The sequence below is a fragment of the Taeniopygia guttata genome, chromosome 19, assembly GCF_048771995.1.
Source record: "Taeniopygia guttata chromosome 19, bTaeGut7.mat, whole genome shotgun sequence".
Classification (NCBI taxonomy): Eukaryota; Metazoa; Chordata; class Aves; order Passeriformes; family Estrildidae; genus Taeniopygia; species Taeniopygia guttata.
This window is the reverse complement of record NC_133044.1, coordinates 7,696,569-7,720,250: the sequence shown is the minus strand read 5'-3', so window position 1 is coordinate 7,720,250 and position 23,682 is coordinate 7,696,569. Positions and strand designations below refer to the sequence as shown.

The 23,682-nt window shown below is 49.2% G+C and overlaps 2 protein-coding genes across 7 annotated transcripts in view; both read right to left on the bottom strand.

Moving 5' to 3' along the window:
* Window positions 1-5,244: 5,244 nt before the first annotated feature.
* On the bottom strand, window positions 5,245-9,996 carry LOC100228139 (E3 ubiquitin-protein ligase RBBP6-like). The gene is made up of 8 exons (XM_030288166.4): window positions 9,272-9,996; window positions 8,971-9,040; window positions 7,911-7,949; window positions 7,408-7,444; window positions 7,243-7,287; window positions 6,207-6,295; window positions 5,905-6,075; window positions 5,245-5,373 (listed from the first exon to the last, which is right to left on the bottom strand). The coding sequence occupies exons 1-8, from the start codon at window positions 9,750-9,752 to the stop codon at window positions 5,292-5,294; spliced, it is 1,014 nt and encodes a 337-aa protein (XP_030144026.4). The 5' UTR covers window positions 9,753-9,996; the 3' UTR covers window positions 5,245-5,291.
* Window positions 9,997-11,171: 1,175 nt separating this feature from the next.
* Window positions 11,172-23,682, bottom strand: part of CLIP2 (CAP-Gly domain containing linker protein 2) — an 86,993-nt gene continuing 74,482 nt past the window's right edge. For 5 of the 6 annotated variants that reach the window (XM_072916844.1, XM_012568739.5, XM_002191948.6 and 2 more), the window contains 7 exons: window positions 22,607-22,664; window positions 21,529-21,612; window positions 20,966-21,122; window positions 20,359-20,518; window positions 19,267-19,452; window positions 15,263-15,325; window positions 11,172-14,825 (listed from right to left, as the gene is read on the bottom strand). In XM_072916844.1, coding sequence (XP_072772945.1) covers window positions 14,814-14,825; window positions 15,263-15,325; window positions 19,267-19,452; window positions 20,359-20,518; window positions 20,966-21,122; window positions 21,529-21,612; window positions 22,607-22,664 — 720 coding nt within the window. In that variant the 3' untranslated portion in view covers window positions 11,172-14,813. Of the gene's footprint in view, window positions 14,826-15,262; window positions 15,326-19,266; window positions 19,453-20,358; window positions 20,519-20,965; window positions 21,123-21,528; window positions 21,613-22,606; window positions 22,665-23,682 lie in introns of those variants that run through there. The other variant, XM_072916845.1, reaches the window with a different exon arrangement.

Genomic DNA, 23,682 nt, shown 5'->3' with positions numbered 1-23,682 from the left:
CCTTGTGCCTCCTTTCCTGTGTGGAACCTGCTGCTGGTGGAAGGAGAAGGTGCAGCTGCTTCATCAGCATCCCCCTGGTTCATTGAGCAGCTGAATTGGTCCCAAGGCAGGGGAGCACACGGGGAGCGTGTGGGACAGCTGGAGGGAATGGGACCATTGCTGTCCCCAAAGCCTTCAGAATCTCCATCACACTCACTTCTTAATCCCAGCAGCACTGTCACCTTCCTTCATCTTGAGGTCCTCAATGCTTCTCTTCCACGTCTCCTCCATCTGGGAGCCGAAAGCCTTCAGCTCCAGGCGATCCAGCTGTGAACAGGTGCACAGCCTCAGCCAGCTGCCCCGGGATGTGACATGGAGCTCTCCAGGGAAAAGCCTGGAGGGGGATCCTCAGAGGGATGCTGCCTCCGGCTGTCCAGTCCCAAAGGTGCCAGTTTGCCATTTTGGGGACAAGGTACTCCTCACCTTTTCTTCCACCACACAGCTGAGCTGCTGCTGCATATTGTTCCAGTGCTCCTCCTGGCCCGAAATCTGGCTCTGCAATTCCTGCATCCTCTTATCCAGACGCTCCATATGAGCTTCAAATTGGTTGCAGTTGACTTTGCTGCCCAGGGCAGCTTTGTCCGCCTTCTAGCAGAGGGGAACGGCAGGAGAGCGGTGGGGAAAGGGATGAGGAACAACAGGCAGGGCCAGCGCGTGTGAGGGGCAGAGGGAGAAGTGCTTCCTCCAGGCCATCGTGCCCCTTTCAGGGTGCTGTGGCCCCATGTGCCCCATCACCCTGGTGGGTTTGGTCCCACCAACGGGAGGGTGAGGGAACCCCAACATGCTCGGGAAATTCTCCCTCCCCAGGCCAGTTCTGCCACCCAGCCCCCAAGGGACAAGGGGCATTTGGCACCCTGCCTGGAAACCCTTGGGCTGGCAGAGAGGCCCATCGAGACTGTACCATGTCCATTGCTGCCATCATGTCCTGCTCATTTGCCTTCTCCTTCTGAATCTTCTCCAGAGACTGGAACAGCATCTTTCAGTGCAGAAAGGAACCCATGACACCACAGCAAGGCTGGAGCTGCCTCCTGGCCAGGAGAACACAACCCACTCCCCTTGCCCAAAAACCTTGAGGAAAGGCACTTGCAATCAGCACAGTGCTGAAAGTCTCAGCCAGAGACATTCTTGTGTTCCCTGCCTGGAATCACGAGGGCTTGGGGAATGCTCTGGCACCACAGGAGTTTCAGCCACACACCTCGATTGCTTTCTGCTTTTGTTCAGCGTCTTTCTGCAGGCTCCCAGAAACAAAGCTGAGCTTCTCACAGTCTTCTTTCATCTGTACAAGGGTTTCCTCCATGTAGTGCAGCCGCTCATGGTCATTTTCCAGCTTCAGGGAAGGAAAAGCATGGCACTGAACAAAAGGGAGTCTGGCTGCTCCACAGGGCAGACCAGCATTTCTCAGCCTGTGGCCATGAGCTCTCAGAATCAACAGGCCCTTTGCATCAAGGCTTTAATCTGTGTTCATGTTGCTGACCGGTCCAGGCCAATTTGGGCAGTTTGGGCCTCCCCCAGACTACAGCACATCCAGCTGGGGGATGTCCTCAGTCCCCCATGCTGCCCACAGCCTACCTGTCCCCAGTTCTTCATCATTTTCTTGAGCTTTCCCCTGGGCATCTGCCGGGACTCCAGGATTTCCACCTTCTCCTGGAGTTTCTCGTAGCGCTGGAGGAGCTTCCCTAAATATGCCCTGATTTTGAGGGTGCAACTGGAGCAGTCTCCATTCCCATCCTCCAGCTCCTCCAGTAGGCTCAGAGTTGCCTCTCCTGTAATGCCAAACTGGGGGACAGGCAGAAGAAATTGGCTCAGAGGTGGGATGAATGGAATCAACAGTGCAAGGTGGCCCCAGCCAGTCAGAGAATATGGCCAGGAAGCCCTGCAGGACTCAGGCACCAAGCCAGGGGTGGTGGGAGTGCTCCCCCAGGACCTCACCTGCTTGTTCACTTGGTTGGCTGTCTCAGTCACCAGCTGCTCCTGCGGGGTATATCGCATCTCCTGCTGCTCTCCCATCTTCTGCAGCTCACGTTTTGTGTCCTGACGCAAAGCCCTGGCCAGCAGGATGGGGACAAGGTCAGGGTTTCCCCTGCAGGGCTGCAGGGCACTGTGCTGTGCCTGCAGACCAGGATGCTGCCAGACCCCCTGGGCTCCTTTGCAGCCCCACAGGGTATGAAACCCACTCCTCTTACTCAATTTGCTGAGAGATCTCATTGCTGCTCTCTTCTTTCCATTTGGCTGCATCCTCCCTCAGCTTTTTAAGGTCCTCCTCCAGCTTCTTCATCTGGAAAGCCAGTGATGGTAGAGTCAGGGCACGGACATCCTGTGGTCCCAGCGTGGGGGCCCTTCAGCTACATGGGCAGACCCAGGCTCCTCCACCTGGTCCTGAGACCCTGATCCCAAACCCTGCTCTTGGAATCACATTGATGTTCCCCATGAGAGCCTAAAGATTACACGATCCAGCAGCTTACTATGGGAAGCGACTCCTTAACCTTCTTTACGTCTCCCTCCATGCGGTTCTGTGTTGTCTTTATCCTGTCCATCTCCTCTTGGAGATCCCGCATGAGAGCCATGTTCTAGGAGAGAGGAGTGGTGGCAGTGAGCCTGTGGGAGGGTCAGTGGGGTCCTGCAAGGCCCTGAGCCCTGCTGTGCTTTGTGGAGCCCTGGGGACAGCGCAGGGCCGGGCTCAGCCAGGCTGGCAGGGCTCTGCAGGCAGCACGGTCCATGCATCTGGCAGGGCCAAGGGTACTGAGCCTCCAGCCAGCAGGGCCGAGGGTCCAGGCTGCTGTCTCAGACCCAAAACTTGCTCCCAGCAGCACTTCACCTTGTCCTGCATCTTCTGGATCTTTTTCATGTCCGCAGCCATGTTGGACTGTAGGAGAAAATGGTGAGAGATGCAAGTTGTGGAGTGTCTGTGAGGAAAACAACCTTCACTACCACAGTGGTCTGCACAGACCTGTCTCTCCTGGAACTTCTTCATGTCCTCGGAGAGGTGGGAAAGTTCTGCCTTTATCCCACCAAACTCCTCACGAAGAACCTGTGGAACAGTCCAACCAACAGGGATGTCAGAGGTGATGGCCAGGGCAGCAACACCCCAAAGAGCCCCACCCTGCCACGGGCAGCCCGTGGCAGTCCAGGTGGGCAGGGAGAGTCCCAGTGCCACCTGCCCCAGCCCGGCTCGGTGCCAGAGCACTGAGGCCCATCCAGGTGGCAAAGAGCCCCTGCCAGGGGCTGTGCCGGGGCAGTGAGGGCAGTGCCAAGCAGTGCTGTCTGAGGAGGCGGGGAGGGGCTGTCTGCTGGGGGAGTGCCCCGGGGGCTGGGAAGAGCCTCTACCTCGGACATGTGTTTCTTGTAATCTTCCATGTCTTTCTTCATCTTTTCCATGTCAGTGGCCACATCAGCAAGTGAGGGGCCACTGAGCTGGCCCGGCCACGGCTCCTGGCTGGTCAGGTACTGCACGTCCAGGTGCTCCAGCACGGCCTGCAGCAGTTTTCTCATGGCTGCAAAGTGAATGATCCCCTTCTGGGGCGTCCCGATGGCGAGATCCAGCATCTGGGAGAGGCTGAGTGTGTCCAGGGATGCTGCCATGACTGCACACACTCAGTCCCTGATGGTCACAAGCCTTCCTGCCCAGCTGGGTCTGTCAGGGGTCAGCAAAAGCAATAATAAAAACGTGAGAAGCCAACAGGCTCCTTCCTCCTTCCGTGTCCTTCAGAGGACTGGAGCCTGCTCTGCTTGAACCCCTTTTCATCACAATTCCCGTTGCCAGGCAGCACACCTCACCCCTGGGACCTCACCACTGTGTCACAGACTCATGAAGTCATAGAGTCACGGAATGGCTTGGGCTGGAAGGGACCTCAAAGATCCTCTCATTTCACCCCCTGTCAGGGACAGATAAAGGAACTTTTTCCACTAGACCAGGTTGCTGCCAGCTCCATCTAACCTGGTCTTGGACACTTCCAGGAACAGGGCAGTCTCTGTCAAGGCATCACCATGCTGACAGGGAAGAGTTTCTTCCCAATATCCCACCTATCTCTCCCTTCTCTCAGTGTGAAACCATTCCCATGCCAGGCCCTTGTGCCAAGTCCCCCTGCAGCCGTTTTGTAGTCCTTTTATCTGCTGAAAAGTGATTAAAGGTCTCCCAGGAGAGAACAGCCTCATTGCTTTTCTTTTGGTCAGTTTAAGAGTTGTGTTTCATCTAAGCCAGTTCCTGCACTGCTGCAAACCCAGGACCTGGTTGGGAGCATCCCCTGGGATCAGCCTTTGCAGGGGAAGCAGTGGGGTGCTGTTCCTCATGCCGGAGGTGCAGGAGGAACCCCGTGAGCCCCTCGCTGAGCTATAGGGTTGCTGGGGCATAGACTCCTTTCTCCTCTGGAGTTCAGGGCAAAGAGTCTCCCTGGGTGAATCCTTTGTACAGTTCCCTCCAAGGCAGGTTTTATGTCAGCATGACAGTCCATAAAGAAGACAATGAAATTATTTCTCCTGCCAATACCCCCAAGACTGTGGGGGAAAACAAACCAAGTTCTTCCCTTCAACACCTGCCATCCACTCCATCTGCCCCTTTTCCAAAACGTGCCCTGTTCACCCCTAGTCCTTCCTGCTTCCAAGTTCTATGGCAGCAATATTTGGGTGAAGAGGTACAGAGCTGACTCATAAGCCAGCAGGAAATAAACCATAGAGGACTCTCAAATCTGCTTTCAAGCATTGGGAAACCTGACAACATGGAAAGGGAATTTATTTCCTGCATCCTGACCTTGTCAGCCACCTTCTCTTTCTTTGTCAGACTTGTGAATATGGGAGATTCCTGCAACTTCTCTGTGGCACATCTTCTTAGCTTTAATGTCTTTAATCACTATTGCCTTGGTTTGTTTTTTTCACCTTTCAAGATTTTTTCTTATCCCTAATTTCTTGAGCTTTTTATTGCATACTCTATGAGAAAGAAAACCAGTGTCAAAGGCAGCTGTCTGCAGTAGTGACCGATGAAGTTAATTTCCAGTGACATGGCAAGGCTTGTAATAAGCAGCACATCTAGGGAAAGGTATAGCAAAGTAAGTTCCTTTCAATGCTGTGCTGTTTATTGTCCAAATATGTCTTGCAAGAGATTGTCGGAAGATGAAATAAGAACAGTGAAGAACTGACAACAATAAGTGAACAGTCAATTGTGAACATGAAATAAGAACCATGAATAAAGAACAGGAAGGTAGAACAAGAAAATAACAAATAATTGAGAACATTTATATAGAACATGACTGAAGAATGAATTAAACTGGCTTCTCTGCCTTCTTCACTTTTTTCACTGGAGGCTCCATTCCAGCTGAAGACTCTGGCTGTGGATGTTGTCTTCTGTATGGGTGAAAGAAGGACATGATGAAGTTAATTCAAAACAGTCCCTCTCCCACTTCTTTTCCTCCAAAATTTGGTTTGGGTGTTTTTTTTCTCTCCATATGCTCATGTGAAAGCATCTCTCAGCTGCTGCCATAATGCTGCTGCCCATGGAAGAACTTGGTACCATGGAAAAGCTCCTGCTGCCAAGGCAGAAGAGCAGCTACCGTGTGAGTGCATAAACCATCCAGGAGGGTCCATCTCTCTCCGCTCTCCTGTGCCCAATGAACTTCCAGAGCTATGGGTGGATGTCGGACTCCCTGCACTGCTGCCTCGGGACAATGGATTTGTCCTGTTCTTGTCCTGTGGCTGTTATTTCCTTGCTTACGGAATCTGGGATTTTTAGATGACCTCTGGGATGGATCAGCTACAGTGGCGACACTCCCTGCCCCAAAGGACAGGTGGTGGCCAATGTGGTGGCTTTGCCACTCAGACGTTTCCCCATGGCTTTTCTCAGTCACTTTTGGTCAGTGCAATTAAATCCATACTTACAAATTAATAATTGGGATGGCATATTTCCCACTGGGAGTAAGCATTGCTCCCTTTGTGCTGGGGTCCTTCACCTCCACCATAAAACTCATGGGAATTCCTGAGCTCCTTTTAAGCCTGGGAACAGGGCTGGTAGGTGATGATGGAACAGGACCCAAGGGTGTCTTCAGGTCACTGCAAGTTTTGGGGGGTAAAAAAAGAGGAAGGTAGGAATGTGTATCCCTTGTCAGAACAGATCCCTCGTCAGAGATAAACGGGATTTTTCCATGTTCTTCCAGACCAGATTTGACCTTACCAACACTTACTTGAGGGGCTCATAGTAACGGCAGGACTGGACCATCATGGCTTTGATCTTGTCCTCCTCTGAAGCATTGGCCTCAGCCAGATTTGGGGTCTGTGGGACATGGGAGGGTTGACATACACATGAAGAACACATTTGAGCCTCCACAGCCAAAGACAACAGCCTCCATGCAGCCCAGGAGAGATCAACCTCCTGAGGTTTTGCTTTCACAGATACTCCTTCACAAAAGCAACCAATTCAGAGATTTAATAAATGGGTGTTTCACTGACACAGTGTTTTTCTGTACAGGAAAAATATCCATATCCACCTCTCTGGAATAATCTCCATCAACATTTACAGAGAGATCTACAGACACTTCACCAATGTGCTTGAACCCAAATGGTTTACAAAACACAACCAAGCCCCACCAAAACATGTCTAGGAAAAGACCCAGATTTAAATATAGCACTTTTTACAAAGTAATAATGATACCAAAATCATTTACACTGTCTGCAGTCAAACAAAGGAGATTGTGTACCCAGACCCCAATTTGTGAGCAAGTGCAGCAACCAAAGAATAGATCTATAGCTGTCATGGCCAAAAATTCAAAATTCAAGCCTCACAAGTGTTCTTGTTCCAGAAGTGTTTGTTTTGGTTTGCTGCAGACCTCCATGAAATGTCCATAACTTACAGCCAGTTCAGTTCTTCTGTACACATTCGTACAACACAAACTGTTAGTTTCCAGTGAAAAGGTGATGATACAAAGTGGGAAACAGGTGCTGAAGTGCTGCTGCTTTGGGTCTTGAAAAGGAGTAATGCTGCAACATTATGTTGGGGCTGATAAGGTGCTCCCAGTTCCCTCTTCCTAACCTGGGAACTTCTCTTTCTGGGATAGCATCACAATATACATGCATTTTAAACTTAAAATAAACACTTTAAATTATTAAAAATACAGTTTTGATCACATTACCACAATTATCCAGCTATAGATCACAGTGTAAGATTTTAAAATACTAAGAAAAATATTTTTTTCAAGTATTTGACAAAGAATATCTCTATACCTTAATGAGCTGGGCCAGAGAAAGAGAGGCAGAAGAGTCAGAAATCTGTTCACAAAAGAATTAAACCATATTCAAGTTCAATGTCCAGAAAATTAATACAAGGCTGCACTGTTTAGAATGAAGTACAGTGTGTAGGAAGAAGTGTGAGGCTGGGGTTTTACGTACTGCCTTGGATGTTTCCCTCACTGGCTCATTTTGGTTCCTGGCAGAAGAAACACACTTGATCAGAACTTAAAATGAAGGGCTTGGACCCAGCATCAAGCAGTGAAAACCAACAAGAGTACCTGAACCTCAAACCATTATGTTCTGATAGTTGAGTGAATGTGAAAATTTATTTGTCTTCATAAACTCCTCTCTCTTGGTACCTTCAATGCTACTAAAACAAGGCCCCAAAATCTCATTTCTACGGTGTCACCAGTTACACAGGAGCGTAGTTAGCTAGAACAGTGACAGTGCCAGTGCTCAGGAGTGCAGGTTTCTTTCAGTGAAAAATAATCCCTCCTCTGCCAAAGCAATACCAGAAGTGCCAGCAGCTCTGTCTCCAGAGTGGTGTTTCTCTGTGCCCAAGCCCTGTGCTCAGATCTCTGCCATCCTTAAGCCACGACAGGGCCCAAGTGCCCAGTGTATTACAGATGCTACAGTGATAGAAATACTGCTAGAAAGGTCACCTGGAAGCCTTTCCTATGGGTTGGTGCAATTTAGGAGCTCTGTGGGGGGAAAAAAAAAAGAGTCTTAATTGGCAGAATTTCCTTTCAGGTGATCTAGAAAATGCAACAATATTTTGGGAGCTATTTATTACATTTGCAAACTCGCTGAGAGTCCACATAATCAGTGATCTGTGTCTGACTCAGGTGCTCAGGAATCAGACACACAACCCCTGTGCCAGCAGATCCTCATCCCTCCCACACATCAGCTGCTCTGCCAGGTATTTCTGCTGGAGGGACACAAAGCTCGTCTGCCTGTGTCACTGCATGGCTGCAGCTGCCCAGCCATTGTCACACACAGAACTGATGGGATCTGGGTACTGCCAGCCCCATCCTCTCACTGCAGGGCATCACCACACCACCAGGGGAGGGCCATCCAGCCTGGAAGGGAGGATGCTGTGACAGGGCAGCATGAAGCATCTCTATTTGCATTAACCCCAAACCAAAGCCATGTTTAGAAGCACAACACCGAGGAGTCCACAATTCTTGGTCTCTCTTCTACAGACAGGGTGTAAAAGCCCCAAATTTTGGGTGTAAGATACCTGCCAGATACCCCACAGTCCCCAAACCTACTTTCCCCAGTGCAAGAAATAGTCAAATACTGACAACCAGATTCTTCTCAGATGGGAACACATTAAAAGTTTATTTCTAATAATATGTAATTGTTACAGTGTGTACCTGTCATTACTATAAAGCCAATAAAAGCAAACACATACAATCTGGAATCTCCTCATGTGGAGGAAACATCATCTGTGACTTGGCTCTCAGCCCAATCATCCCAAGAACAAAACCAAGAGAACCACCTTAAGATTTACCAGTGTTGGAGTTTGAACCCCATGTCCCCACAAACCTAACAGTGTGAGTCTGCTTTGGAGCAGGTACATTAAAATCTACCCCATGAAAAAGGAAATTAACAGCAGCTTTGACCAGATGCAGTCCGAGTGCCTCTGCAAACCCATATCCAGAAAAGAAGTCCACACCCTGACATCCCTGACAGGGAATGCAGTGCTTTATGGATACTCACACAGCTCGAGCTGGGACTCTCTTCACAATCACAGAGACGTTCTTTGGGATCTGTGCATCATCAGAGTATTCTGAGAACAGCACAAATACAGAGAAAGTATGAGTCAGTTGGGAAGAATGGATATGGACACGGAATGACATGGCACATCACAGAATCCCTTGAGAGCTGTAAAAGCCAGCTTTGTATGCACTACTGTGTTTTTCCACCCTGGCTTTGTCCCCAGGGCAGAGCAGGCTCCCCCAGCCTGTGGCTGATCTGCACCACTGCCCCTGGGTGGCCCCGGGGCCTGAGCCCCACTCACCTTCACTGGTCTCAGCTTTGAAGATCCGCAGGTCAGAGTTGGCCGCCTTCAGCCTCTCACGGGCCATGATCTGGCGCTTGAGGTCACCCACGGAGATGCTGTGGCCATGAAATGTGACCACGTCGTAGCTCAGCTTGGAGGAGAACTTGTAGTGGACAACCGACATGGCTCTGCAGTCCCAGCCCTGACCTGGCTGGGGCACCTCTGCCTCGCTGTGCTGCCCAGGGCAGGCAGGACAAAGCCACGGCGCTGCCACAAGCTGCCACACCACGCTGCCACAAGCTCTGGGCACCCACCCAGAGCATTGTGACCTCGTGGTGTGGTGGCCTGGAGCCGTGGAACCCCCAGAGCTCTGCTCAAGAGGACTGTCATTATCTTCAGCACAGCTGGAGCACAGGCACGGCACACCATGGTGGTGGCACTGAGGAAGGCCCCATGTCTTCCTCAACTGTCCTTTCTGATGAAGGCTCCATGTCTTCATCGCCGTGCCCTTTTCACCTTTCTCCTCTAGGCATGTGCAGTCTCTTGTTGGCTGTTTCAGCAATTTTCTCACTGGTTTCAGCAAGCTTCGTTCTTCATTTTTGCAAGTTCTATTCCCTATTTCTTGCCAAGTTACATCCTGGGTGTCTAGCTTGTGGCTAAAATTTGGTAGCTCCTATAGTGGTTCCAAGATACCTTATTCTTGCCCAAATATGTCTAGGCACAGTGCTTTTAACCCTTTCACTCCCGAGCTGCTGGAGAGACAAGAGTGCCTTACCTACATTGAAAAAAATAAATCAGGGGATGTCAGGGGTATCTGCACAGCCTCTGTTACAGCTCTGGGATAAGGCTGCATGGACTTTTCATGGTGTTGTCATCAGGCACCTGTAATTTTCTCTGGAATAAAATCAGCACCTACAAACCTCAGCTGCTCTTGAAAAGAATTTAAAACTTTCAGGTAATCTTGGTAGAGAAGAATTTTAAATCCAGGAAAAGCAAGAGCCAGGAGTCAAAGGGAAAATCATTCCAGCTTTCCCTGTACCTTAAGCAGTTGGCAATACATCTCTATGAAGGAGCTGCAGCCCCTGGATGCAGGGAAACATGGCAGTAGGAGATGGATGTTCCCCTGCTCTACGGGCAGTGCTGAGCCAGGGCACAGGCCACAGGCAGTCAAGGAAATTTCCAACTGAGAGGTTGTACCATGAAAAAAACACTGAGCCCTGGCATAAATCTGTCCAGTCCTGCCTCATGGGCGACAGCGTAACTCCGTGATGCTCAGAGCATCCACAGGGACATGGTGGCAGCACAGGGACAAGAGAGGCAGGGGCTGGGGGTGGCAGCTCCTCCTGGGCTGATTCACTGCCATCCCCATTTCCATGTACTCTGAAGCTCTGTGGTAGATGAGCTGGAAGGAAGGAGGATGACCCAATCACAGTCCATGCAAAATGAAGGTGGCACTGCTCAGACAAGTATGGATCAGTGCTGAGGCGCAGGGAGGTGGGTCTGGCACAGCACCCTGCAGCACTCCTCACCTCAGGGCACTGTGGATATGTCAGCGAGGGACTGGGGAGACAATTAGACAGAAAAGAATCGTGGATTAATAAACAGCACAACCACTCTGAGGCTTGGGAGATACTCGATGGCAGGAGCTGCCCAGCCAGGAGATGGTGCTGGGCTTGGCTCTCCCCACCTCTGGCATGGGGTGCACAAGGGCAAATGCCACTGTGCTCCAGCTCAGCTCATCCCCAGGACAGCTCTGCAGCTTCCCAGGCACTTGCAGAGCCCAAACACAGGTGGCTCAAGGTCACCTGGGGGTCAGGACAGGGCGAAAAAGGGCCACAGCCCCGTGGCCCCAACCCCTTCCAGCTCATGACACTTTGTGCACTGCAGAACACCCTGAACACACCCCAGGATGCCCAACTTCAGCCACAGAGTTTATTATTTAGTAGGAGCTCACCACACCAGCAAGCCAGGTCAAGGGGGATGGTACATGAATACAGATGTGGAGGAGTTACACAGACAGATTTGTACAGCTTTTGTACAGAGGAAGAAAATGAATCAAATAACAAAATAGACATTAGCAGTCAAACATTTTTTTGTCTTTTTTTTGTCTCATACTAATAAAATCTGATAGCCAAAAAATGACTAAGCTACAAAATTGTAATACATACTGTATGGGTAAAAGGTTATCATCCATTTATACATCTAGTATCATCTTTTTTCCAGTAACTTACAGGAAGCCTATAGGATCTTAGTGTATTAATAACTCCCTACAGATAGTGCTGAGCTGCTAAAGCTGCTGAATAACGGAGTATTGGAATTTTCATTAAGACTTTTACAGTGCCATTTGCATCGTTTTGTTTAATGAAACCCTTATGCATCTCTGCTGCAAGTCAGAGGAGCTGCTGGTGGCTGGGGGGGAGGCAGGAGCTGTAAGGCAGCTTGGCACCTGTCATTCCAGGAGCTGCAACACCCAGGCAGCTTGGTACCATCATTCCATGGTGCTGCCCTTGCTGCAGCTCTCTGGGTGCTGCAGGAGGGATAAAGCTGACATTCCCAAGGAAGACTGATTCTTTGCCCCTTTTGTCTTGAGAAACAAAGAAGAAATCACTCAATACTAAGTAGTCTCCATCCCAGAGGCTGCTTTTTTTTCGGTGGATAAGGGCTCAGCTCTCAGCAGAAAAGCATCACTAACTGTCAGGGTAATGCCACTGGTTGTGGGGGCTGCTCCTTCCCTCGAACCCGTGCTCCAGCTGCATGTCACCTCCTGCTCCCTTCCCTGCACCAGTGCTCAGGACCCATCTCCAGATGGAAAACCAGCATGGCATTTGCAGGCTGGGGAAAGCACAGCCCTCCCTTACCAGCTCTCGGGGATCAAGGTAAGAGGAAGACTGAGGCCAAAGGGGGAGTGAAGGCACAAACAGGAACCAGCCCGGACCAGCAATGGGACAAGGGCACATCACCGCTCCAGGGCCCCAGAACTCTCCCAAAGAACCAAGCCAGTAGGACCAAGTATTGTGAAGTATTTTATACACCACCACATAGGTAAAAATAGCACTTAAACTTACAAATAAATAGAGGGGATGGGGAATCTCCCCCTTGTCCTTTCCAAGTTTGTCCCTAGTGTGGTCTCTTACCACCTCAGAAGGGCAGCCAGAGGCTGCTGCCCTGGGGAAGCCTGAGCTAATTTTGGAGAGGGAAGAAGTGAGTGCAATCCCCCTGACCCCTTACACAGGGCTGAGCTGAAGCCCACATGAGCACATAAATATCCTGTTGGCATTATGGATGGTCCTATTTGGGACCATCCCATGGACCTGCACCCCAGTGGGTGGGGGGCTTCAACCCTCAGCCCTGCAACACAGTGACCACAGAGCCTGCACAGAGAGCCAAGCAGTGCCAACAGCTCCTGGCTGATCCTCAGGGCCCAGCACAGTCATTTACAGCCAGAGAAGACCATCAGCACTAACTCTGAAGCTGGTTTGATCCCCTCTGTTCCTGTTCTGCATCATCTCCCGAGCTGAATGGGAAAAGCCACAGGTCTGAGCTGCTCTCGATGGCCTCTGGGAAGAGGCAGGAGCCAGAGATCCAGCCTGGCAATTTTGGATCTGATCAACAGAACCAAATACATGGTCCCCACAGGGACTCCCAGGAGATCCCACTCTGTACAGAGCCGAAAGGAGGTGGAAAACACAGATATCTCTGCTGCAGGTGAAGGCAGCTGGTCACAAGTCACTAGAAGACCCATAAGGGAAAATAAGTTACAAACCAGAATGGGACCTTCCTCTTGCATGTGCCATGGAAGCCCACAGAGTCAGCAGACATGACTTCAGAGACCATCCAGCCAACAAGAGTATTTTGGGAAACATCAGCCCTAAATTCTTAAAAATAGCAGTGAGGTATTCACTATTGAGGGCTGTAACAAACAAAAACTCCCTCTGGGACTTTCCAAAATCACTTAGAAGATGAATACTCAAGCAGGAGGGTTTTGGAGGCCACTCCTACAATCCCTTGGGAAACTCCCAGAGCTAAGCAGAGATGTGGCAATCTTTCTGGTGATTTGTAAGACCTGAAGAAACACTTCCACAAGGCAAGATGGAATCCTACATTAATTATTTCCAGCCAGTTTGATCCCATGCTCTGCCTCCTGCTATCACGTGCAGATTTCTGCTGTGATTTCTGACCTCCTTTATTTCTCTGAAGTCCCCTTCCTCTTCCATCCTCCTCTGAAGGACAGGAGATCACCAATCCTGCATCAGGTGAGAAGGGTCAAGCATTCAATGTCATTCTCCTCATGGCAAAATTACAGTCATGAAGTTCAGGTCTTCCCCAGGCTGCTTCTGGCTGCCCATCCTTCAAAGAAGCAGGAGTCTGGCAACCCACTAAGAAAAAGTGACACAGCTTTGTGGGAAATCAGGGCAAAAAGCAAGGGAGCTGATGTGCCATCATGTTCACCTGCTGGGGGTCTGGCTCAAAGCTCCTCTCTCATCTTGTCCTTTCATAGATGCCCCATCATAGCACAAGAAGACTGGAGGAGTTGGGCACTAACTGGGAGAAGCCTGGAAAAATATTGCTGTGACTGTTCCCTGTGCTACTGAAGAGTCAGTCAACCTCAGCTGGGCTCTTTCACACCTTTAAGAGCATGTTGTCACCTTCCTCTGCCCTACTATCTTTTGGGAGCTGTGGTGCATGGAGCTCCAAGGCCAGCAGTGCTGAGATCCAGCAGCTGTGGAGTGCTGAGCTCAAAACAGAGCCCATGAACCCCCCAGGAGTAGGGGGGACCAAGCTGGCTATGGCACAGGGCTCCAGCAAACCTGCTCAGAGATGTCACTGCAGGCAGAAAGACCAACTACACCCAGGCAAGGTATACCTGACCCCAAACTCAGAGTCACCACAGCTTCTTCCCCAAATGGCAGGGGAGAAGAAACAAAATAAATATCCCTCTGAAACTGGATTATTTCCCATGACATGCTATAATACAAGAACTAAGTGCAGCCTCTGCTCTAAACAGTGATGTCTTCCAAAAGGGAGGAGGGGAACATGTCCCCAAACCTCACATCATCAGCCCAGCAGGTTTCACTCACTTGTGCAGGTCTTCAGGACACCAGGGTGTGTGGGAGGGAAGGGACAGACCCCGTGGGAGGGTGCAGCCTATGGGCACATGCTTTGAACACCACAGGCAAATCCCTTTGCAGCTCCTGTGGGGTTGCTGGGACCCACTGACACTTCAGCCACAGGTCAGGGCAGCTGTCATCCAAACCACATCAGCTGGTGGGACAAGGGCAGCTCAAACAATACAAATTCCACAGTCAAAACCAATACAAGTAAGAAACCAAACCCAGAGAGGTCTTTCTGCTCCCTCCTGGAACAATGGCTGTCTTGGAAAACTGGACTCTGGGATTGTCCTGATTAAATCAGTTAGTACATTATAAACATTGTCCTGCTTTAAAGTGAAAATACTGTGTGTGGTCTTTTGGAGGTGCTAAAGCCAGATGTGGTGTTGTTTTTCCTGACTGTGCAGAGGAGCTGATACTGGCGTGAAATGATCCTTTTCACCTCTTCTCTATCAGAGCTTCTCCTAGAAGAAAACAGATCTTGTTAGGCAAAATGAGGACAAGCACAGAGGCTTTTTTTGGAAGAGGCATGGAGTAGAATGCCCACTGCTTTGCCCAGTATGGGGACAGCAGAGAGCTGAGGCTGAGCAGGTCCTAGCGGGGGCTGCCAGGAGAAGTGTGACACAGCTCTGACCCAGGAGACAGTGGGGAAGCTCCCTTTGCACTGCACCTCTGAGTGCCCCTCACCACCACCTCCCCCATGGCTTTAAGGGGTTTCTAGTGAGGTCCCCACCACACTTGGGAACTGCAGTTGTGCAAAGCCTCTTGCTTTTGCTGTGGCAATGATACAGTCAAGCTGTGCTGGCAGAACTACCCCCAGCCAAGTGCTGTTCCCACCACAGCAGGCAAGAAACCACATGAAGCAGATACTGTTTTAAACAACATTCTGCTCAAAACTTACCTCTTGCTTGTGGGATTTATCCTGCTGGTGAATCCCGTTAGCAGACCCAGAATTTCCAACAGTCTGCAATGGAAAACAGACAGCAACACTTAGTGAAGAGGGACACAGATCCTGGTGGTTTTGCTTACAAGCACTGAAATTTGGCAAGATTGCCCTGTCCTTCCTTAGCTGCTCACTCCACACAAGGAAAGGAGGGTGCAAAAATCCCACCCCCCTCCTGGGAAGAATCTTCCTGCCCTCTGCACCCTGGCTCAGTCCCCCCGTGCCAGACTGCATCCCTCCCAGCTACCAAACATCCCCCAAGCTCCTCATGGACACAGACCCACTATTCACCCCACCTCTTAAATACCAAAACCCAAATCCAGCCAAGGGCAGTGTTAGGTGCAAAGCACAGCACACACTGAACATCCAGCACTGAAAAGGACATTTGCTATTCCCCATTTCCCATCTCCGGGGACAAGTCTGGCAACCAGGACAGGCTGTTCTATCTTTAAAAAGCACAAGAACTTTTAAACATTTATAATGTTTCTCTAAAGAGTAGTATAGAGCCCTTCAGCTTCCCAAACAGCCAGCACAAGCAAGAGAAGAAAGCTGCAGCGTGAAGCCCCAGCATTCCCAGTGCTGGGTGCTTGGGCCTTGGCAATCAGAGTCTCATTTGCTGGTGAACTGCTGATGGCATTGTGGGGACACAAGTCAGCAGGGTCCAAGAGCCCCAGTTTCCATCCTCACTGGGACCATGAAGGTGCAGAATCAACAGGACAGAGGTTTAGCTTGATCACTAAAACCAGGCAGAAATTCAAACTAAGCTCTGATAAGAGACTGAGCTGTTTGCCAGGCAGTGGATCCTACCTGGATGGCAAGAACAGTGCTGCTGCCAGGGCTCAGCACGTCCCAGCACAGGCCATTATCTGTCTGCAGCTCACCCAATCTGGGCACTGACCAGACAGCTGATGTCGCTGTAGGACATGAGAAAGCACAACGCGAGCCACCTGCTATTTTGCAAGGTAAAAGAGGAAGTTTATTTTCTGACTCCAACTTTTATACTTTTCCAAAGGTGACAGTGGATTGGAGAGTGAATGGGCCACCTCTCCAAAGACATTGGACAAACCACTAGTACATCAAGTTTATCCACCCCCATGAAGGAATGCAAAACAATATGTTATTTACAGAAATTGTGTGGGAAGGGAAAGTTTTCCAACAGAATGTAAACTCAGAAGGCTTTAGAAAAACTTAAGAATCAGGGCGACAAGCTGATATCAAAAATCAGGCTTGAAGTCTGGTCTCAGAATATGGTCACAATAATGAACAAGTGGTGCAATTTGCTTGAAATTAAAGTAAAAGGCCCCCAGATGGAATCACTAAAACTCTTCAAGAAAAGAGTCTGAATGCCAAATCCTTGTTATTTCCTGAAAAGCTGTGGGTCAGGCATCTCCCAGCACAAGAAGAAGGCAAAGGTTTTCTTTCTGCCAAGGAAGATACCTGGGCAACAGCTGCTTCCATCAGAGAGGACACAGGAGGTTGGAAGGTGGTGCAGAATGAGTTAGAGTGGACATGTGGCTTCTGGGGAAGAACTATCAATCCCCTAACTATTGCAGCAGGATTTGTTTGGACCAGCAGTAGCCTCAGCTTGAAAGTCCCTGGTTAACAGTTCTCCTTCACAAGGGGAAGGGTGAACAGATTTCAAATCAAAATTAGGAAGCTTTGATCCAGACCTCCCTGTAAATAGCACTTGAAAAAACTGACATGAACAGAAATTTGAAGCCTGCCTTCCCACAGTAATCCTGTTTCTCTGCACCTTGGATTGTAGTTGAAGACAATGCTATTCTGTCATGTCTCTACATTTTCTTAAGCATGAATGTCACAAACTAATAGAGGGATATCTTAGCTGACCTTATTCCAGTTCACTTCAGGTAAGATTAGTCATTTTCTAGAACTGAGGAAGGAGAGATGGGAATGCAAAAGGGAAGATTTCCCTTTCTCAAGAGCCTGTGCATTAAAGCAAACAGAGAACAACTTTCCCCTCCTGTAGCTGCCAAGAGAGGCTGCCACAATGCATTTGCATTTGACACATAGCAGAAGTCCTCTGAAGGTCCTGACAGGATTATGACACATCCTGGACTACCACAAACATGTCAGCACAACTCCATCAGTCCTGCCTGGTGCTGGCAGATGCTCCACTGCAGGATAGAGGAGCTTGTGTGCAACACACAGATGTTCAGTGAGCCAGCAGATCTTTCAGGGTTGCAGTTTTTACCTTGCACCCTCCTGACCACCTCCATGCCCATATCACTGCAATGCAAAGTGTTTAGTGTATCCAAAAGAGACTGTCGTGGGAGGAGAAGGCTTGAAACCCCCCAGATCACCTACCACAGTGTATCTGCACCTGCATCAGTGAAAAAAAAACTCTCTGCGCATTCTGTGTCTAGTGGCTTGTTCTGTACTACCCTAAAGTGTCTACTTGAATGCCAGTTGTAACTCATTATTGCAAGAGAAAGGTATTTTTCAGCTGAGAATTTAAATAAACAAGTCAAGAGAAATAACAGTGCACCTGAGCTCCAAAAACCACTGCCTATTTGCAGACCCAAGAGAAAATACAGCTAGAAGAACATTCAAGGACATGAAACACAAAGCTTGTCACAAGGGGCAGGTCACCTTGCAGGAGGAATCAGTGAGGGCTGAGGCTCCACAGGTATGAGATGGAAAAGCCAAATGTTGAGAGTCAAGCTATTTGTACCCTTCAGTTTCATAAAAACATATGTAAGACAGGCAAAAGAAGCAGCTTTTCTTTAGCTGGAAGAAACAAAGGGAGATCTGAGGAAGTTGTGGAGAGAAAACAGAAACTGGAGTGGCAACATTAGCAGTCCATCAGCAAACTCACATCCAACACCAAGGTGGTAAGAGAGCTGGTAAGAGAAGCAGAAAGCATTTTCCCAGAGTCACCTGCAAAGTTTCTGCTTAGGGACACCCAAATAAATCTCTCAAAGAAGAGGGATGCCAGAAAAACCTCACATCTGAGTCATGAACACATGGAGCCAGACCATACTGTACACATAAAGAACAGTTACTCACAGTGCACCTTCCCCAAAACCCCATGTCTAGCAACCATTCCCTGGAGCACACAGGGATTACCAGCTAGCAGGGATTTTACAGCATTAGGCTACATCTGGCAGAACAAGGCCTGCTCAGGTTGTCCCAGCAAAGATGTGACCCAGCTGATGGCATCACCCCTGAGCACAGGGCCAGATGCCAGGATGATGGAGCTTGCCCTAGGTCGAGGGTGGCTCCGTGTGGTGGAAAAGTCTCTCCTCCAAGCCATGCTTCCAAAGAAAGGCTCAGCAGTCACTTGTTGTTCGGTCTCAAGGCAGTTAATTGCAAGTTATCTAAAAGATTTTCTTCTCAAGCTGCTGTGGTTTGCTCACAGCTCAGTCAGAGGCACACACACACCCTGACATCCTCTCTGACTCCCGACTGCTTCTTCTCTCCCCCTGCCCAGGCCTGGTGCTATCTTTTATATGGTACATTACAAGTTAAATGTTTACAGTTTTTTCCCCAATGCCTATTACCTATATTAAATGGTGCTTTTCTACTCTAAACCAATCTGTGAGTGCCAACATCACCAAGAACATGGAGGTAAGGAAGAAGAAAGAGGGAGGACAGGACAGGCCCAAATCCCTCCATCTTAAAACTTCTGACCCCCATGTATAAAACCAAAACCCCCTGTACAGGACTTAAAACCCCCATGTACAGCACTCAAAAATTCTTCCCTTTATTTTGTGACTACTTCTACTATAATATCAAAACTTTTGTGACTTCTTGTTCTTCCTGCAAGGTTGGTAAATCATTCCATGGTTCAAACCCAAAATCACAGCTGTTTCCAGCTGCCTGCCAGGGTCTCAAATGCTTCTGACCTGGACCTGGAACCTCCAAAAATGTCTGAGGGACATTTTGAGTTCCCACACCAGGGGACTGATGAGGGCTAAGCAAGGCTGTTTGCTGATTTGTACCTGTGTTTTCTCAGAGGAGAGCCTCATGGCTTCCATGAGCTTCTCCATCTGGTGTCCCTGCTCCAGCGCGTTGCGCAGCACGTCCTCGGTGCTGACGAGCCGGTGCTGCAGCCGGATCACCTCTGACTCGCAGGAGGGGTCGATCAGGGAGTACCGCCGCTGGTCCGTCACCGACTTCTCCTTGTCCTTAAGGCACCAGAGGGAAAACAGGAGATGTTATATCAAAACCAACAGCTGCAGAAAGTCAAGGCAGAAATCCACGATGCCTAGAACCACGCTGATTGCAGCAGCAGGTGCGGCAGAGCACGGCTCCTATCAAGAGACCAGAAGCGGCTCCAGTTGGTTCCCAGCAGTTCAAATAAATTATTGACATCTCAGCCACTGGAGGACGCTGAAGTACACGGGAATTTGAGGACACTGCTTATTCTTGGATCAGAGAATATGTAACACGTGGGGTGGCTGAACGCCCTTCAGTTTCTCCCACAAACTGTAGTCTTATTTAACCATGGATCTAAAACCTGTGTGAACAGAAAAACACTGGAGAAGGACACAGCAGGCTACAACTTCCTCACGAGGGGAAGCAGAGAGGCACACACCGATCTCTGCTCTCTGTGACCAGGGACAGGAGCCAGGGAACAGCTGGAGCTGTGTCAGGGGAAGTCCAGGATGGAGACCAGGGAAAGGCTCTTCCCCCAGAGGGTGAAGTGCTGGGCACTGCCCAGGCTCCCCAGGGCAGAGGGCATGGCCCCGAGGCTGCCACAGCTCCAGGAGCCTATGGACAATGCTGCCAGGCACATGTGATTGTTGGGGTGTCCTGAGCAGGGCCAGCAGTCGGACTTGATGATCCTTGTGGCCTTTCCAACTTGGGATATTCTGTGTATTCTGTGACATATGACGTGTATATCTTTGCTGTATAATGAGGTGCTGCTAAGGCAGGCCACAGCTCAGTCACTAAGAGAATTCCCATCAGATGCTCAGCAGCACAAAAGAAAACACAAAGACCTGAAACAAGAGCGAAGGGCTCAGATTCCCTACCCCACCCCACTCAGCAGTACAGAGCCGCCTGCCCAGGATGGGTTTTAGTGCCCTCACCAGCACAACCAGTTTCTCTCGAAGGCCCTTGATGTCATCCTTGAGCTTCTGCTCCTTGAGGCGCCACTCAGCTTTGTGCACTTCGCGGCTGAGGTCGCGCTCGGGCCCTGGCGAGTGCCGGTTCGCCTCCAGCAGCAGGGCCCTCAGCTCGTTCAGGCTCCTGCAAGAGATGGAGACATCCCCAGAGCCACACACCACCGCAGCCCTGCTGGGCTCCCTCCCACCTTTGCTGCACAGCCAAAGAAAGGCCAGTGAGCAAATCTGAGCCAACTCCCACCGCTCTTCCCTTGTCCCACTTTGGCACCTGCCCAGCCCTGCCTGGGAGCAGCCAGCCCGGCTGGCTCGTGGGTGACTTCAGCATCCACTCTCAACCGAGCTGTCCTGCAGCTCCTGGCAAGCACTGAAAGGGCACTGCCTTCTGAGAACTCACAGCCTCTAATTCTAACCAAATTCACACATCAGCGTCTCTAAAGAGCTGAAAGCTGTGGGCTGGATTTCAACAGTGCAACCCTACATTTCCTCTGGTGGTCATTACAGTACCCAGAAGGAACGTGAATATTCAGAGCCCCTCTGTCTGCAGCTCTGTCCTCCAAACCAGCACACTGACCTCTCCTTCTTGAGCAGCTCCTGGCTGATCAGGACCAGTTGCCCTGAGGCATCATGTGTTTTCTTGGTCAAGGCTTCCAGTTCTCCTTCCAACCTCTTCTTTTCTTTGAATATTGAATCAGCTTTCTTTTCTGCTGTTTTGCATTTGTTTTCCAAAGCTATGAGAAGCAGAGGATTCAGGGGAAGAAAGGTCACTTAGTCCTTTAATTATATCCCTACTTTTTGCCTTTTCCCAATTCCTGCTCCTAAAAGCATAGACCTGATTAGCTCTTGACTGGCTGGAGTTAAGGGGAGATCTTGGAAACAACACACCCAGCTTGACCGAGTTCTGCTTCATTAGCTTTACACAGAAACAAGCCCAAACCCTCCCTCACAGGACACTAATATCTGCTGCAGTTTGTGTCCAATTCCTGAATTAATTTCTAACAGCAACAGCCATTCAAACACCAGCAGCATCATGTTTTTCATCAGCCTATTTCAGCTCTGGGCTCTTGTTCAACACCAGGCTGTAGGACAAGCAGGGAAACATTTCATTCCCACCAACACTGGATTAGGGAAACTTACCACTTACTTGGGCCCTTAGAGTTTCAGTCTGGGTCACCAGGGATGACACCTCTTTGTCTCTTTTACTCAGCTTGTCCTGGAGGTCTGTGCAGGAATGAAAAGACAGGGATGAGAGGCTTGGAAAATGCTTTGTGCAAACTGGGAAGGTGTCAGGTGCACAGCATGGGTCAGGGTGCAGGGGGCACCTTGGTGGTACACTCCTGTTGGCACAGACACTGCATCTTACCACACCTGGAGCTGGGATGCACTCTGGGAAGTTGTATCAGACAGGGTTACGAAAGCAACCTCCAAGGAGGAGGGGGGAAAGGCAATAAACATTAATTTAAAAAAACCCAAAATGAAATTTCAGCACATTTCTTTGTGTCACCTCCTACAGTGGAAGGCAGAGACTGTTTCAAAAGACATGTGTTCTGGAACTGATGCATTTCCATGGTCAGAGCTGTAGACCTGAAGTCTGATGCTTTTGTGGCTTAAATCTGACCTGGCTGTTTTCAGAACATCTTTCTGGGTTTATTCAGTGTGGAAACAATGCACATGTGGACTGAGTGGCCATTTAGAGCAGTGGCTGCTGGATCAAGTTAAGCTCTGCCATCACTAGGCAGGAATTACCTGGCAATCAACAAAGAATTTAGTGTAGAAACATAATTTGGTTTGGAAAATAACTTAAAGATCAACCTGTTCCACGCCCCTGCTTTGGGCAGGGTCATCTTCCACTATCCCAGGCTGCTCCAAGCCCTGTCCAACCTGGCCTTGGGCACTGCCAGGGATGGGGTGTAACATGAATGTGTTCTACAGAACATTTAATGTCTAAATTTTACCTGCTGTAAAAATCTGTGATGGGATGGATATGCACCTATTTCCCCAGATTTGTCTCCAATCTGCACCACCTGCATGGGGAGTATCTAACACAGGTAAAAACATCCACCCCTGATCAGACAACAAATGTCATTTGGCAAATTTTGACAGATGAAATGTCTTCCTAAATCCCTGCCATGCAGCCATCCCTGCAAGAGCAGAAAGTTAGAAGAAGAGAAGGTGCATGAGTCACTAGAACAGGGTAAAAATAATAGCTTCATACCTTCCATAGTCTGCTTCATCTTTATCTTTTCTTCTGAAATATCATTAGTCTCAATCATCTGGAATAAATGTAAAATATAAGATATAAACTAACCCTTTACCCAAAGATAAGCAAAAGTTAACAACCACAAAGCCCCATCCAAAGCAGAAGGTATCCAATTTAGGATGTTTTAAATCCTTCCCAAGGGGGAAATAAAGGCTTTTTTGAGGAGCCACTTGTCCAGCTGGGTACTAGTGGGGCTGAGCAGAGTGCCCACACACAACCACAGTTGAGCACAACAGCAGGATTCACCCAGGAGGGAACAGAGCTCACATTTTTCCTCAGACCAGGCACCTCTGGTCAATCACAGCAAATACCCAACTACAAATTCTCTCCAGCACGCAGCTTGAGACCTACCAGTCAACAAGTTCCTCAACTTCTGCCGAACCTAGCTGTGCCCAAAGTTATAAAAACGTTGATAAAATAATAATTTATTAGAGAACTAATGCATTCATAAAAATAGTAATGAGCAAATGCTGTGTCCATACAGGTCAGTTCTCTGAACTCTGGGCTGTGGGACAAACAGAAGCAGGAGAACCTCCAGAGGAGAAATATGCTGCCTGATGTACTTTTGGTACGGAAAAAAACTATTTAACTACTCCTGGGAAGCACAGCTGTGGCTCTCCCCTGAAGGTTTAGGAAAGACTGTCACAGGACACCTTTGATTGTTTAAAATACTTGGACAGTGAATACTGCAGTCACTTGAAATTACCTAAGCCAGTTTTAAATAGAACTTGCCCCATGATACTCAAAGGCTTTCACCCATGCATTTCTTTGCATATTGTCCTGATTTTAATGGACACATAGTTGAAATAATTACTTCAAGACTTCCCTGGTTCTAATCCAGTATCAATATCCCCCAGAGCCCTTCCATTTATCTAAAGGGCTCTGGAACAAGCCTCCAGCTTCTTCTTTTCCATTCATTCCTGTTTGAATATTGGCTATCATGTATTACATGTTGTAATAACAACCCATTTCTCCCAGGGTCCTGGCTATGCTTATTGTTCCCAACTGTCCTTACTATATGAAACATCCTG

Excerpts from the sequence above, each read along its gene's own strand:
- LOC100228139 (XM_030288166.4), bottom strand. The coding sequence starts at position 9,752 with ATGAAGACATGGAGCCTTCATCAGAAAGGACAGTTGAGGAAGACATGG. Across the intron at positions 7,445-7,910 it reads CCCATAGGAAAGGCTTCCAG|GAACCAAAATGAGCCAGTGA; the intron begins GTGACCTTTCTA and ends TTCTTCTGCCAG. Across the intron at positions 6,296-7,242 it reads CTCTGGCCCAGCTCATTAAG|ACCCCAAATCTGGCTGAGGC; the intron begins GTATAGAGATAT and ends CATGTCCCACAG.